Source organism: Mixophyes fleayi, chromosome 4 (assembly GCF_038048845.1).
Source record: "Mixophyes fleayi isolate aMixFle1 chromosome 4, aMixFle1.hap1, whole genome shotgun sequence".
NCBI lineage: Eukaryota > Metazoa > Chordata > Amphibia > Anura > Limnodynastidae > Mixophyes > Mixophyes fleayi.
In genome coordinates this window covers 195,481,033-195,495,771 of record NC_134405.1, presented here as the reverse complement: position 1 = coordinate 195,495,771, position 14,739 = coordinate 195,481,033, and the positions used below count along the sequence as shown (strand labels likewise).

Sequence of the window (14,739 nt, the reverse complement as noted above, 5' to 3'; positions counted from 1 at the left end):
TAGACAAGTTTTTAGTGCCATTTCTTCCACTGCGCCCTCTATTCCCCAAGGTGAGCAGTGTCCCCCAACTGTGTTAAGAGAAAGAGATTTTACGGTAAGTACAAAAATCTTGTTTTTGTGCCCATAAGTTTGCAACCACGTTCGGACTGTCAAATTGTCTTACTCTAAATAAAGCTTTTATTGCAAATACTTGAAGCCAGTTAAGCGCTTCTCTCTGCTTGTGGTCCAAAAATTAATGTAGTAAATGTGCACACACACAAGCGTTCACGTCATGTCAATTTCATCATTGCATGCTGCTTTAGAAGCGTTGGCATTCTGTAAACTGGAAATGGAGTTCTATGGGAATATTCATTAAGTACTTAGTAAACTATGCTGCACAGCAGATATGAGACATGTTGATGAAACATACTTTTAACATAAACTTTTGTCAATGGCTTTAGTTAGCGTTGTTTTTGCAATAAGTGCGTGTAACCTAGTTCCACTTCTATAATATATTGGAGGTTTTTGTTAGGTCATACTTATATAGGTGTATTGATGCACTGGGCTTAGACTTTGCACTATTGTTTTGTAATCTTTACATTTTTGCACAGTTTTTATTTCTTTATTACCTTTTTTTAAAATTATTTTTATACATTTATGTTCAGTATCAAATACGTTCAACAACACAGCTGTTTGTTTACTCGATTTATTGTACTTTTTCAAGGAACATATTTAATATTACAGATTCATTTCTCTGTTTTCCAGATCTTGTGTGTTGGAAATTTATACAATCCTGATGTACGGTATAAGTTTAATATTCCAGTTGAGGATAGAATCAACCAATTTTCGTGGGACAGATATGGGCCATGGCAAGCCTGCAATAAACTATGCCAAGGTACAGCAATGAAACTGTTCTTTTAAACAGCTGTGACCAGAGATAACTATATCTGCATTGTAATTGCAATGTCTTAGACAATGGTTACATAAATGGATATCAGCATGTGTATAGCCTCAAAAAGTTAATCTTGTCTGTCAATGATCTGCTCAAAATCAATCTTTTTCAAGCATGAATGAGAATTTGGTTTGCAGATGATTAATCTGATTATGTGTGCGGTCATCTGCAAACTGTATTAACAGTCACCAAAGTGATCCGGCCATTTGGCACTTGGGAAATATGTGGCAAAATTGAAAAGAGATACTGTTGCATGATGCTCAGGTCAGGTGGCAAGATCAGCCCATGTTTGGTCCACATTGCATTGTTATGAGAAGTAATGGTACTACTAATTACTGCATGTTTCTGTAAAAGGTTGTTACTGCTTGCTGCATGTTTCGGTAAAATATTGATACTGCATGCTGCATGTTTCGTCTAAAGGTTGTTACTGCATGCTGCATGTTTCTGTAAAAGATTGATACTGCATGTTTCAGTAAAAGATTGATACTGCATGCTTCATGCTTCTGTAAAAGGTTGTTACTGCATGCTGCATGTTTCTGTAAAAGATTCATTCTGCATGCTTCATGTTTCGGTAAAAGGTTGTTACTGCATGCTGCATGTTTCTGCAAAAGATTGATACGGCATGCCTCATGTTTCTGGAAAAGGTTGTTATGGCATGCTTCGGTAAAAGGTTGTTACTACATGCTGCATGTTTCTGCAAAAGATTGATACTGCATGCTGCATGTTTCTGTAAAATATTGATACTGCATGCTTCGGTAAAAGATTGATACTGCATGCTGCACGTTTCTGTAAAATATTGATACTGCATGCTTCGGTAAAAGATTGATACTGCATGCTGCATGTTTCTGTAAAAGATTGATACTGCATGCTGCATGTTTCTGTAAAAGATTGATACTGCATGCTTCATGTTTCTGTAAAAGGTTGTTACTGCATGCTTCGGCAAAAGGTTGTTACTGCATGCTGCATGTTCCGGCTAAAGATTGATACTGCATGCTGCATGTTTCTGTAAAAGATTGACACTGCATGCTTCGGTAAAAGATTGATACTGCATGCTGCATGCTTCGGTAAAAGGTTGTTACTGCATGCTTCGGTAAAAGGTTGTTACTGCATGCTGCATGTTTCCGCAAAAGATTGATGCTGCATGTTTCTGTAAAATATTGATACTGCATGCTTCGGTAGAAGGTTGTTACTGCATTCTGCATGTTTCTGCAAAATATTGATGCTGCATGTTTCATGAAAAGGTTGTTGCTGCATGTTTCTGTAAAAGATTGTTACTGCATGCTTCTGTAAAAGTTTGTTTCTGCATGTTTCTGTAAAAGATTGATACTGCATGCTTGTAAAAGATTGTTAGTGCATGCTGCATGTTTCTGTAAAAAGTTGGTATTACAAGCTGCATGTTTCTATAGAGGGTTGTTGCTGCATATGTCTGTAAAAGGTTGTTAGTGCATGTTGCATGTTTCTGTATAGGCTTGATAATGCATGCTGCATGTTTCTGTAGAGGGTTGTTGCTGTATGATAATCTAAATAACCACTTGGTAATAATCTGATATATACAGAGTGGTTATACAGTCATTTTATTATTTAAGCTTTAATAACTTTGACTGTTCACACTGTAAAAAGTGTGCTTTTATCATGTGTACATCCAAAGTTCTTAAGGAGTATATCCTTCCTGTTAAGTAAATACATCTCTATAAAAAAATGTGTTTTATATTTGTTAAAAAAGCATTGCAATAACAATTCATATAATGGGCAATGCAGTGGCTTAGTGGTTAGCAATTCTGCCTCACAGCACTAGGGTCATGAGCTTGATTCCCGACCATGACCTTATCTGTGTAGGGTTTGTGTGTTCTCCCCTTGCTTGCGTGGGTTTGCTTCGGCTTCCTCCCACACTTCAAAAACATACTAGTATGTTATTTGGCTGCTATTAAATTGACCTTAGTCTCTCTCGGTATGTGTGTATATGTTAGGGAATTTAGATTGTAAGCTCCAATGGGGCAGGAACTGATATGAGTGAATTCTCTGTACAGCCTTGTGGAATTAGTGGCGCTATATAAATAGTTGATGATGATATAATATGCAATTGTTAGAGGCCCTTAAGAATGCAGATATTAAGTTTTATACAGCAGCCTACAGTATCTGTAATGCAAACACTTTTTACAGAAATGTTGATTTTTTGTTAAAATTCATAGATAATGTATGTATGAATGATTGACATTTCTGAGCAAAATTGCTAAACCTGTCTGATCATATTGATTCAGGTAATTATACTGAGGCTGTTAAATTTATTCTCATCAATTGCTCTCCTCCCTACTAATCCATTAGATCGCATACTCCTATAATTGTATATGTTGTATTTAACTGCTGTTTGAATGATACCTTTTGAATAAAGTTTTGCACATCGCAAGGAGGGGTAAATATACTGTACATTTGGGAATATTACAAGATCCCTTCCCACATTGGAGTAACCTATATCTTATTTTAATGGCCTTTTAAAATAGTTCTGTATTTATTTATTTTTTCCATTTATAGGTGACCGGAAAAAAAAAGTTACCTGTGTACGAAGAAGTGATCGAGTTGTTGTCTCTGATCAAAGATGTGAACATTTGTCTCGTCCAGATTCCATAGCTGAGTCATGTAATGCAGACTGTCAATTAAGGTAAATATTAATTCAGTATTTTTTCATATTTCTTATATATTTTTATCATTATTCCTGATTACCTTTATGCCTTTATAACAACATCAAAATAATAATAATTCTTGGCCTCCCATGACTTCATTTACATTTACCTTATGTGAATTGTTCATCTGCTCAAATGTTAGCTTGGGGACCCTTGTGTCGAGTTCACTACATACGTAAAGTGATACCTCCCAGAGGGTTATCAGCATCTGTTACTTCTGTGACTCCTGCTATACCTTCAAAGTATTCTGACTAACAAGGCGTCTTCAGTAATCAAGGTTCTAAATTTTGCCGCTCATAGTGTATAGGATTGTGTCATTGATCTTCTTCCCAGGAAGTCTACACCACATGGTCGAGTTTATCTATAGTCCCTTCTGGAAACTCAAGTTATGTCACACATTAAAGAAAACATGCAATGGAGTTTCATTAGGTCCTCTTCCTGTCAAGCAGGAGCTGGATTCTTCTTTGTTAAGAAAAAATATGGGACTTTTGGCCATGTATTGATTACCATGGTCTTAATTCATTGACTGTGAAAAAACACTACCCCCTTCCTCTGATCACAACATCCTTTTCCGCATAGGTGATGAGGGCAAGTGTAAGACCACCTTCAATGCTGGAGATGGCCACTATTAATACCTAGTGATTCCGGTCTGGGTTCTCCAGAAGTCCTTATCTAACTCCTTTGTGCTTTTGTACTTTCCTGCCGATCATGTCTTGTGCCCGCAAGAGGGACCGCCACCTGTATGGCACAAGTGATGAATAACTACGCTACATTAGACTGTCAATGGTGAAAACCTATGTCACATTAGACTGAAAGTCTTCACTGCAAATAGTGCCAAGCCAGACTGAACATGTTGGATTGACTAAATTCGTGTATGTTTCTGACACACTTAATGTGAAAAAGCTGCTGAGCTCAGAGGGATCCCACTAAATATAGTGGTTCATTGTAGATTGTCTTTAAGATCTGGAGGCCGCTTAGCAGAGATTTCTGTTTGTCTAGCTTCTATTGTTAAGGGGTTATGCTTGTGTACCATAGTCAGCAGTTCAGTAAGCTAATCATACAGATAGGTTAATTTCTGAACAGCATGCTTACATGGGCAGTGTAAACACAGTTTTGTCACTCATTTCACCCTCTTTCATATCTCATGTAAAATGTTTAAATTTTATTTTTTAAATAATTTGTTTTACATGCACATGCCTATGTGCATTTTTCTTTAATTGCAACATTCTTTAGCCTGCATGGAGCAAAGGATCTTCAGAATACTCTAAAGTTCAAGTAATTATGAACATCAGCGAAAAACGCCCATGATCTAACCTAGGCGTTTCATGTTATGGTCCACCCTGTCTGTCACTGATATGTTTGTAGTGGCAACATCTCACATATCAGACCAAAGTATGCATTGTGACTGTGAGTCTTGCATCACACAAATATTTGCGGGTCTGCCAGAGGCCATCAGGGCAAGGCCAAGACAGCTTCAAGAGTTTCAACAGTAGGCTTTGGGGTATATTATGAGCTTCCCGTTTATATTACAAATGACTGATGTACAATATTTACTTCATAAACAACTGGCACAAAACAAAAATAAAAGAACAGTTTTGTTATGCCAGCTGTAACATTGTCACACGGTGCTCATTCGGCTTCTACAACCAAAGACCGACACGCTCACCTGTTCCCCATTGATGCATACTTCAGCTGCTGGCGTCCTGGCTTTGGTTCTGCGCAGACGCAGACCTTAAGCCTTTGTGTCCTCTGCATGTTTTTCATTGGCTATCAGTTTGGCTCCAAACTTGAAAAGGCACTTCCCCTTTCTCCTCAGTGCCTGTTGATCAAGTTACCTGCCCGACTAGACTCCGTCTTGACTCCTGTACGTTTAACTTGGATCCTCAGCACCTCCTTGTCCTCGTTACTCTGTTGGCTGGACTGTCCATGGTGCACCGGTCTCCGCTGTGCTGCTGTACTACGGGCTATATCGCTCAAGCTGCACCTGACTCTGTTACCTTGCTGGCTGGACTATTCACGCTGCACCTGTCTCCGCTGGGCTGCTACATTACAGGCTGAAGTGTTCATGCTGCACCTGTCTCAATTGTGCTGCTACACTACAGGCTGTGCTGCTCGAACTGCACTTGTCTCCGTTATCCTGCTGGTTGAATTGTTCACTCTGCATCTGTCTTCACACCGCCATCTGGCTGAAGAGCTTACACTCCATCAGTCTCCACTGGCCACCGGCCAAAGAGCTTACATTACGTCTGCCTCCATTGTGTCTCTTCATAACATCTTATTATAGATTCCCCTAGAGTTTCGCCTGACACTCCTGGTAGGGGCCACGACCTGCGGGAGGACGCCGCTAAGTCCAAATCACCTTGCGGTGGTCACTAGTGAATACCATCCGCCCGTTAGACTCCGCGCCCTACTGGGAGTAGCGTCAAGTTGGGCAGACCCAAGAATCCAGTTTACCAAACCGTGACAAACATTATCTACAGAGGGAACATATAATATGAGTGTCACACCTGGGGATTTGTCTGTAACTGGACTGGGTTGTGCCTCTGTAGCTGAACTTGTGGCTACGTGCACAAAGCTGACTGGCCAAATTACCTCCTTTTGCATGAGAGGAAAAGAACAAGTGTAGATAGTGATTGCTGAGAGTTCGGGAGATTACTAATTATGAGTGGCACAGGAGACTGGCAAGAAGTCAAGAGTAGCAAGATGGTGATCAGATTAGCAAAGAAGACCGGAATGCTGAAAGCGGAACCGTAATGCTGTAAACAGAACTGGATGCAGGCTGCGCTGTCTGGGCAAATGGAACTGAGTAGACTGCAGACTGCTAGAAACCAGGTTGTCATTTAAATAATCAACGTTGCACTGGCAACAGGTTAGGGCTCCAGAAAGTCTATTTATGGTAACTGCTACATGCTGATTGGAGGTTGCGGTCATCTGAAGTGAAGCAGCACTCTGACTGGCTGAGAGGGATCAGGTGACTGAATCCAAGATGGCAACACCCATACACTGGTTTTGGAGGGATCTCTGGAGTGCAGACAGACTGGGCAGCATCCTGCAGAGAGATCTGCGGACCGCAGGGACAGCTTAGAAAGACAGTGGATGGTTAAGTAACAGGACCTGGGAGCCTGGTGCGTGATAATAGAGCATTGTGACCTGCATAAGCTCACATTGAACATTCCATGGGTTGTAATACCTGTTGTTAGTTATAATAGATACATTTTTAACTTACATTTCTCAAAACTGGTTAAACTTATAAACTTAACTCATATGAAACCACTCAGTTCAACTCTAAAGATACACTAATGTCAATTTTCATGGCTTTCATAACTTTTCACTTTGATCTTAACAGCAATATAAAATAATACCAATAATAATTAGCTGATTTAATGCCTCTTAAAAATATTAAAATAACACATTGTCATCCTTTTTCATGTGACAATTTTCACTTAAATTAATTTATTATTGCTACATTATTATTGGCACCTGAGAATAAAGATTTATGATAGATGTTCTCAGTTAAATGCTTGTTCAGATTACTCCAGTGAATACTGACATCAATTGAGTGTTACACTAGCCATTGTCCTGTCTTTTCAAGGTGCTCAATTTTATTATTATCATTCAGAAAGAAATTTGAATTTGATAAGTATAATATAAAATAACTTATTCTCATTAGTAACAGTAATAAATGAATTCGCTCTATCTAATGTTTTTTTGTTTACAGGTGGTATGTTATTGGTAAAAGTGAATGTTCAGCGCAGTGCGGACCTGGACATCGGTCTTTAGATGTACGTTGTATAAAATATTCTGCTTCAAGAGGCTTGACTACTCCAGTGGAAGATACATTTTGTAGAAGCCATCCTAAGCCTCCAAACAGAGAACCTTGCCATGGGGACTGTCTCTCTGCCACCTGGCGTTATTCTGAATGGGCACAGGTGTGTTTGCATTTGTGTAGTATGGTTTCACTTTGTCTATAGTATGCCGTATGTCATAAGGGGCAGAAGACAATGCAATAGTGCATTGTCTAAGTGGCAAGAAAATAAATCTGCTGGTAGCAAGGGGTAAAGAGAAAGGGCAAACTAAAAAACACTCAGCTAGTCCCAATCCAGATATTTCAGTCATTACAATACGTAAAGAGCATCATCCATTGTATTGCTAACAGATAATATGATGTATATTGCTAGCATTGTGGCAGCAGCTTATATATGTATTACTCTCTCTCCCCCCCTCTCTCTCTTTCCCCTCCCCCTCTCTCCCCCCCCCTCTCTCTCTTTCCCCTCCCCCTCCTCTCTCCCCCCCTCTCTCATTCTCCCTCCCACTCCATCTCTCTCCATCCCTGCCTCTTGCCCCCCTCTCACTCTTTCTCACTCCCTCTCACCCCACCCCCCCCCCCCCCCCTCTCTCTCTCTCTCTCTCTCTCTCTCTCTCTCTCTCATTTCATTGCATATCTTACAAAACAAGTTAAATTATTGTTGGAGGCAGTATTTTTTTCATCTCAGCTGCGATTTTGGTGACCAGAAAAGAATTTGAATTTAGCAATTTGTAATTCAAGTTATCTTGCTCTAAATGTGGAAGTGATGTGTCTGGCCAAATAATCATTTTGATTTGTGTATGTTGCAGTGTTCTCAGAGCTGTGGAAGGGGAGTGCAGAAAAGAGAAGCTTATTGTATAAACAACTTTGGGCAACGTTTGGCTGACAGTGAATGTAAAGAGGAGCATAAAACTGTAACCCAGAGCTGTAGTGAACATTTATGCCCTGTTTGGATTACCAGTGAGTGGAGTGAGGTAATATATGAGTAATTGTAAAACTAAACATTTAAAAATTATTCATTAATTTAATATCAGTGAAACCATTTTAAAAGGATTAACTGGGAAGAATTTGAAATGAATGGGCCTGTGTATAAGAGCATCATTTTCCCATCGTCACATTTATTCCATCTCCCCACCACTTGTGCAGGCGCGCCCAGGGTGGCTTTCCTGATGCCTGGGTCATGGTGTACTTGCAGTGGCTGGCCCCTCCCCCAGTGCGAGCCAATTTACAGCTTGCGGCTGCGGATCGTCTCCCCTGCTGTGTGTTCACAGCCCTCTCTCCCCTGCAGTGTGTCCCCGTCCCTTTCTCCCACACTGCCGGAATGTGTCTCACACAGGGCCGGACTGGGACTAAAAGTCAGCCCTGGCATTTAAAGTACATAGGCCCACCTCAGTTCTTGCAGAAGGAAACTTTCCTGCGCGGCGGCACCGAAAAAGGCGTGGCCTCATTGTGTTGTGGGTGTGGCCAACATGGGGCAATGATACATACATTAAATTAAAACATTACATTTATCTCACCATCCCCCGAGGTGCATTATGACACCCTCAGCCCACTGTACTTATCTATGCTTCTGGTGCTGCTGACATCCATCAGGGTATGAATTTTCTGTAGAGTGAGCAGGGAAACTCTTAGTCTCACGAGATTACCAAATCTTGTGAGACTTAGAGCTCCTCGGCTTGCTCTGCAGTCTGTGTCCTATCCAGAGACTTGGAGCAGCTACCCGCTCCCTCCTGCTAACCAGAGCTGGATTAACGTTTGGGGAGCCTGTGGTATTTAAGACAGGGAGCCCCTATTATGTAACATGGCTATTATTTTATACAAATGTTAGTTGCATGCAGTTCTGCCTTCACAAGTAGTACAGTGTGAAGCGGGACATACCTCCCAACTGTCCTTGTAGTCGGACCAAATCTCACTAAACGAGACAGTCACCAAAATTCGGGACTTCACCACCATATTCAGGACAGTTGGCAGACTGTCCTGTTACTTTCACCACCTGTGGCTGCTGGTGTTTTTAGTTCAGTTGCTGCTTGTCTGGATACTGGAATGTTGGAGGCCCTATTTGGAAAAAAATGGGTACATGTAATTTAGGAAAACTCCAATCAGCCCTGGTGGTTAATCAATACAACCCATGTTTTATAATTAGGTCTCCCTCCAGCCCCAACATTAAAATACTAGTATTCACATTTAATATAAATAGCTGCTGCTGATGATAAATAAACCTATTTCCCTCCCTCCAAACAACCCCAGCAATAAATTAAATAGCATTTGTCTTTAATAAATATACCTATTTCCCGCAACCATCGCTGCCATGAAATAATTCATATGCACATTTTTATCCCAAACAGCCCCACTTTCAATTAAGAGCCCCCAAACCACCCCAGCATTAAATTAAAGGTCCAATCACCCCATCTTAAATTGCTAAGCCCTAATATAAAATTAACCCACATCACCCCACAAATAAAATAGCACAAATTAAATAATTAGCCCCCACCTAAACTCCTGCCTGAGTACATGCCCCCAATTGATATTATAGCACATAGTAGTGCCCCAAAATCATATTATACCACACAGTTATGCCCCAAAATCATATTATACCACACAGCTGTGCCCCCAAATCATATTATACCACACAGTAGTGCCCCAAATCATATTATACCACACAGTAGTGCCCCAAGTTGAAATTAAGCCACAATAGTGCCCCAGTTGATACAATGCCACAATAGTGCCCCAGTTGATACAATGCCCCCCCCCCCTGGTTTCTGTGTGGCACCTTTTCTCTCTCCCCTCACCCCCCGTTTTCTGTGTGGCACACACCCACTGCTCGAACCAGCCCATCTGACCATCGGCCCTTCTGGCAGTTGCCAGAAGTGCCAGATGACCAATCCGGCCCTGGTCTCATGTGTGGTGCAGTCAACAGGAGACAAGAAACAGCACCTGTCACACTGTGTCACAATGAGGGAAAGATCTTTTAATGTAGGGGGAGGGGGCTTTAATTTAATGTAGAAGTTCAAACAGTTCCAGTGTAAATATAGCTTGCAGCATATGGATCCTGTCCTGGGGGAGCTTTTAATGTAAGTGTAGGAAAAAGGGGGATTTCAGTGTAAGTGCAGGGGATGTCTCTTAATGCTTTTAATTTTTAATTTATTGATGGTGGGGTCTATTTCATATAATAGAGAAGTTGGTGCAGATTTATTCATTTAGGGTTGGATGATTAATTTAATGCTTGGGTGGTTTGGGCATTATTAATTGAATGTGCGGCTGAGTTTGGGGAATAGGATTGCTTTGACTTAAAAGTGAATGCTAATTATTTAATGTTTGGGAGGAATTAGTTTTATTTATTAAATGTGAATACTATTAATTTAATGTTAGGAATGTTTGGGGAAATAGGTCTTTTTGTTAAAGGTGAATGAAATTAATTTACAGTCTAACTGGTTGCAAGAAGGGAGGACTAAACATGGGTGCTTTCGATTTAATGTCGCACTAGATTGAGGGAGGGAGCCATAAAGTGCTAGGGTTTCTATATCTCATATACCTGTCCTTTCTCCAACAAAGGACCGAACATAACAGGATCCATACCCATGTATTTGAAGGGGACTGGAACAGTTGGAGAGCAGCTTAGCACTATCTAAAATGAAAGCCATGCTGGACATGTCCAATGATGGCATGTTGTGGAAACCTCCCTCTTCAAATCCTGTGTTTGCCCATGCTGTGATGTCTGCTACAGGAAGGCTCTGGCCTTCACAGCAGTTTCCACTACCACTGCTCCATGAAGGAAGATACTGTAAGTGCTGGTGACTCACACTCCTGATGTCACTGGCGCTCTGCACAAACCGCTCACATCATGAAGGAGCAGCATGAGCTATGTAGCGCAGAGCAGCACTCTGATCCCTCTTCAACTGGGCTCAGTAGTAAGGTAAGAGCTGCCGTCTGCGGCGGATTGTGTGCACTGGTGGTACACTGGTGTCACATCATTTGAAGGTCCCTTCTGCCCTAAGCGCCCTGCTGTTAGAAGTCTACTGATTTCTGCCCAATCATATTATATATAGCAATTTGATTTTTTTTGTGCTGAGGGAGTTTTTTTTTCTATTGATGTATGGTGATGTCAGTAACAGGGCATTTGTTCTCCGTCTCAATATGTGAAGTAGAATTGTTTTTTTTACATGGAACCTACTAAATTACAGATGGGTCTCACCACTTTTCAGCCATTTTTGTTAGCAACATTTCAAGCTAAATGGTATGTAAAAGTTAAAAACCAGGGGCCAGATTCATTAAGGATCTTAAATGAAGAGGTATCTTATTTCAGTCTCCTGGACAAAACCACGTTACAATGCAAGGGGTGCAAACTAGTTTTCTATTTTGCACATAAGTTAAATACTGACTGTTTTATCATGTAGCACACAAATACTTGATAGCTTATTTGTACACTGAAATTTAAACTTGATATTTGTGTGCTACATGAAAAAACAGTCAGTATTTAACTTATGCGCAAAACAGAAAACTAGTTTGCACCCCTTCATTTGTAACATGGTTTTGTCCAGGAGACTGAAATAAGATACCTATTCATTTAAGATCCTTAATGAATCAGGCCCCAGAACTCTTCAGTAAAAAAATCCATTCACCACCATTGTATTCTCAATGCATTTTTCAAGGCTGTCGTCTGTACACAGTGAAGAAGTCTGATATTCATGAGAAGGGGAAGTCTAGGAAAATGCTCCATTGATCACAGTTTATCTCAAATATCTTTAATTTTGTTAAGCTCTTCAAACATTTATATATATATATATATATATATATATATATTTATATATATATATATATATATATATATATAGTAAAATGTGATTAGTATTCTTAAACACAGCTGTATGGGAAAAATGTTGTTGTGTTTTCTTAGTGCCATGTGACTTGTGGAAAAGGCACCAGACGTCGACATGTGGCATGCCAGTTAAATGATGAGCAGCTGAAAGATAATTATTGTGATTTAAACACCAAGCCTGAGTCAGTCATTGCATGTGAACTTCAAGAATGTGCTTATTGGCATATAGGACCTTGGGGACCAGTAAGTATACATCAATTCTATGTACAGCAGTAATGTAATAGAACATATAATAGACAATAAAGCAACACATTTGTTAGCATCTATTTTTTATAATGTATATTGTACCTAATGTAACGTTTGTTATACTTTTTAATGCAAATCATTTTGCTGACTAATGTACACGTTTTTCTGTGCATTTTGATTTAAATCATGCACCTAATTACACCTAATACACTTAATTCCTCCAACGTGACTTTGTGTGTAGTACCAAAATTATTAAGCTAAGGCAAAATACAAATGGGATTGATTGGATGTTGATCAGACTGATTAGAAAATTTGGTTGACTGATGTTTAAAAATATTTTGTGTGTGTGTGTGTCTGGTATTGTCTGACCTCACTACATCAACCCAGTGGGATGGTGACCTCTTGAGCCTGTTTGCCCTACATATGGAGATGTACAATTAAACACATATTTTATAATTTGATAATCAGTTTGATTTTTTCAATCTACTCCTGGGCAACTTTAACCTTATTATTATTGTTTTTATAGTGACAGTAGTGAAGTTAAGTCATAATTACAAAATATGTTTCTTACCAGTGTTCTGTTACCTGTGGACATCATGGCTACCAACTACGCACAGTAAAATGTAGTGCGGGAACATATGGGACTGCTTTGGATGAACGTGAATGCAATGCAGCTTCTCGTCCTACAGACAGCCAGGCAAGTAGCTCTATTGCTTTTTTAATTTGATTGTTCTAATTTCTAGACAGATGGACAAAGTATCTGTAAAAGGAAAGGGTGGAGAGAAAGGCAACCAATACTGTAGTATTATTGGTAATTAAGGCCAATAATGATTAATTATAAGTATGCGTTCCTGGAGTAAGAGAAAGATAGGCATAGTATAGAATTCTCTTGTCGCTGTAATAGCATCAATGCTGGATTTTGATAGCTCAGGTGTATGGATACCAAAAGAGATTGGACATAAAAGTAAAAATAAAGTAATAATTATTTACAATTTAGGTGGTAGAAAATCTGAATCACAATCTCTTATGTGTGTACCAGATATAAAAGAAAAAGAGGCTTCTCTGTATTGGATCTGATTTGATGCTAATGTCCAGAGAAACTCTATATAGCTCCAAACAAAGATAAGGGCTATATGGGATATTATTTAAAACAAAATATTAAATGTAAAATCCATTAAAATACTAAACAAACACAAACAAGTGATATTAGAATTGCTTATCTGTGGAAACAGTCATCTTGATTAGATGTATCAGATATTCAGGAGTAATTAGGTGAAACTGCAATCATTATCGTGTGGTCCAGATAGGCATTAATCCCAAATCATTGGTGATCAGTTTGTAGAGAGATTATTTCTGCTTTCCTCAATGTGTTTCGTCCTTATTAAGACTTTGTTAGGAGGGTGATAATTACTGTATAATTAGTCGGGGATCGCCATTTTGAGTATGCGTGGTAGTCAGACGGACGTACTGCGCATGTGCCGACACCGTACATTGCAATATTTTCGCCAAGTAATCGGAGTCTAGTTCTTTTAGTCTTGTAATCATAGGTGAATTTCAGGGTAGTCAATTAGAGGCTAAGGACCAAGTGGTCTCATATAAATAACACTGGCTCATATTCCAGATACGCATTTTTTTTTATATATACCATATGTCAATCCATAGATATATAAAGAGTAATACATTATAGACTTACAAGTAATATTAGAGGACATATCGAAATTAAGGTTACGGATGTTTTCTATATTTCAATGGCTTTCTGTAACAAGCATAAAAACTTCTATCCTTAGGCAGAGCCTATATATATATATATATATATATATATATATATATATATATATATATTTATTAAGGGGCGTTACGTTTTCCCTACATATTTCAGTCCACAAGTACATTCCAGAAAGTATATAGCTAATGTTGTTAAACAATTCATTTCAAATTTCTTTCTATTATCATGATTATAGCAGCAGGTTTTATTACAATTTGCGTATTTGCATACATTGCAATGATTACATATGATGAAACCTTTGTCATTTATTATTCTTTCTAAACACAATTTTTGGTAAAATATTCATTAGGATCTTGTCTATTTTCAAAATATTCCAATATTTCGTACTGGTGGATCTAATCCTATTTTCACAACAATTAAATTTTGTAATGAAGGGAATTTTGTCTTGTTTCTTTTCTTAGAATTTCTCAGTAAGTACCCTCTGTTCACCTGTTCAATTTTGTTAATAGCCCCTGCAAGTAATTTATACATGACCAA

The 14,739-nt window shown here is 39.1% G+C and overlaps 1 protein-coding gene across 1 annotated transcript in view; it reads left to right on the top strand.

Moving 5' to 3' along the window:
• The window catches only part of ADAMTS20 (ADAM metallopeptidase with thrombospondin type 1 motif 20), a 265,728-nt gene that overhangs the window by 144,955 nt on the left and 106,034 nt on the right, over positions 1–14,739 (top strand). The window contains exons 18-23 of the mRNA XM_075209069.1: positions 745–874; positions 3,461–3,587; positions 7,328–7,538; positions 8,224–8,388; positions 12,309–12,473; positions 13,051–13,173. Of these exons, the coding sequence (XP_075065170.1) occupies positions 745–874; positions 3,461–3,587; positions 7,328–7,538; positions 8,224–8,388; positions 12,309–12,473; positions 13,051–13,173 (921 nt within the window). The remainder of the gene's footprint in view (positions 1–744; positions 875–3,460; positions 3,588–7,327; positions 7,539–8,223; positions 8,389–12,308; positions 12,474–13,050; positions 13,174–14,739) is intronic.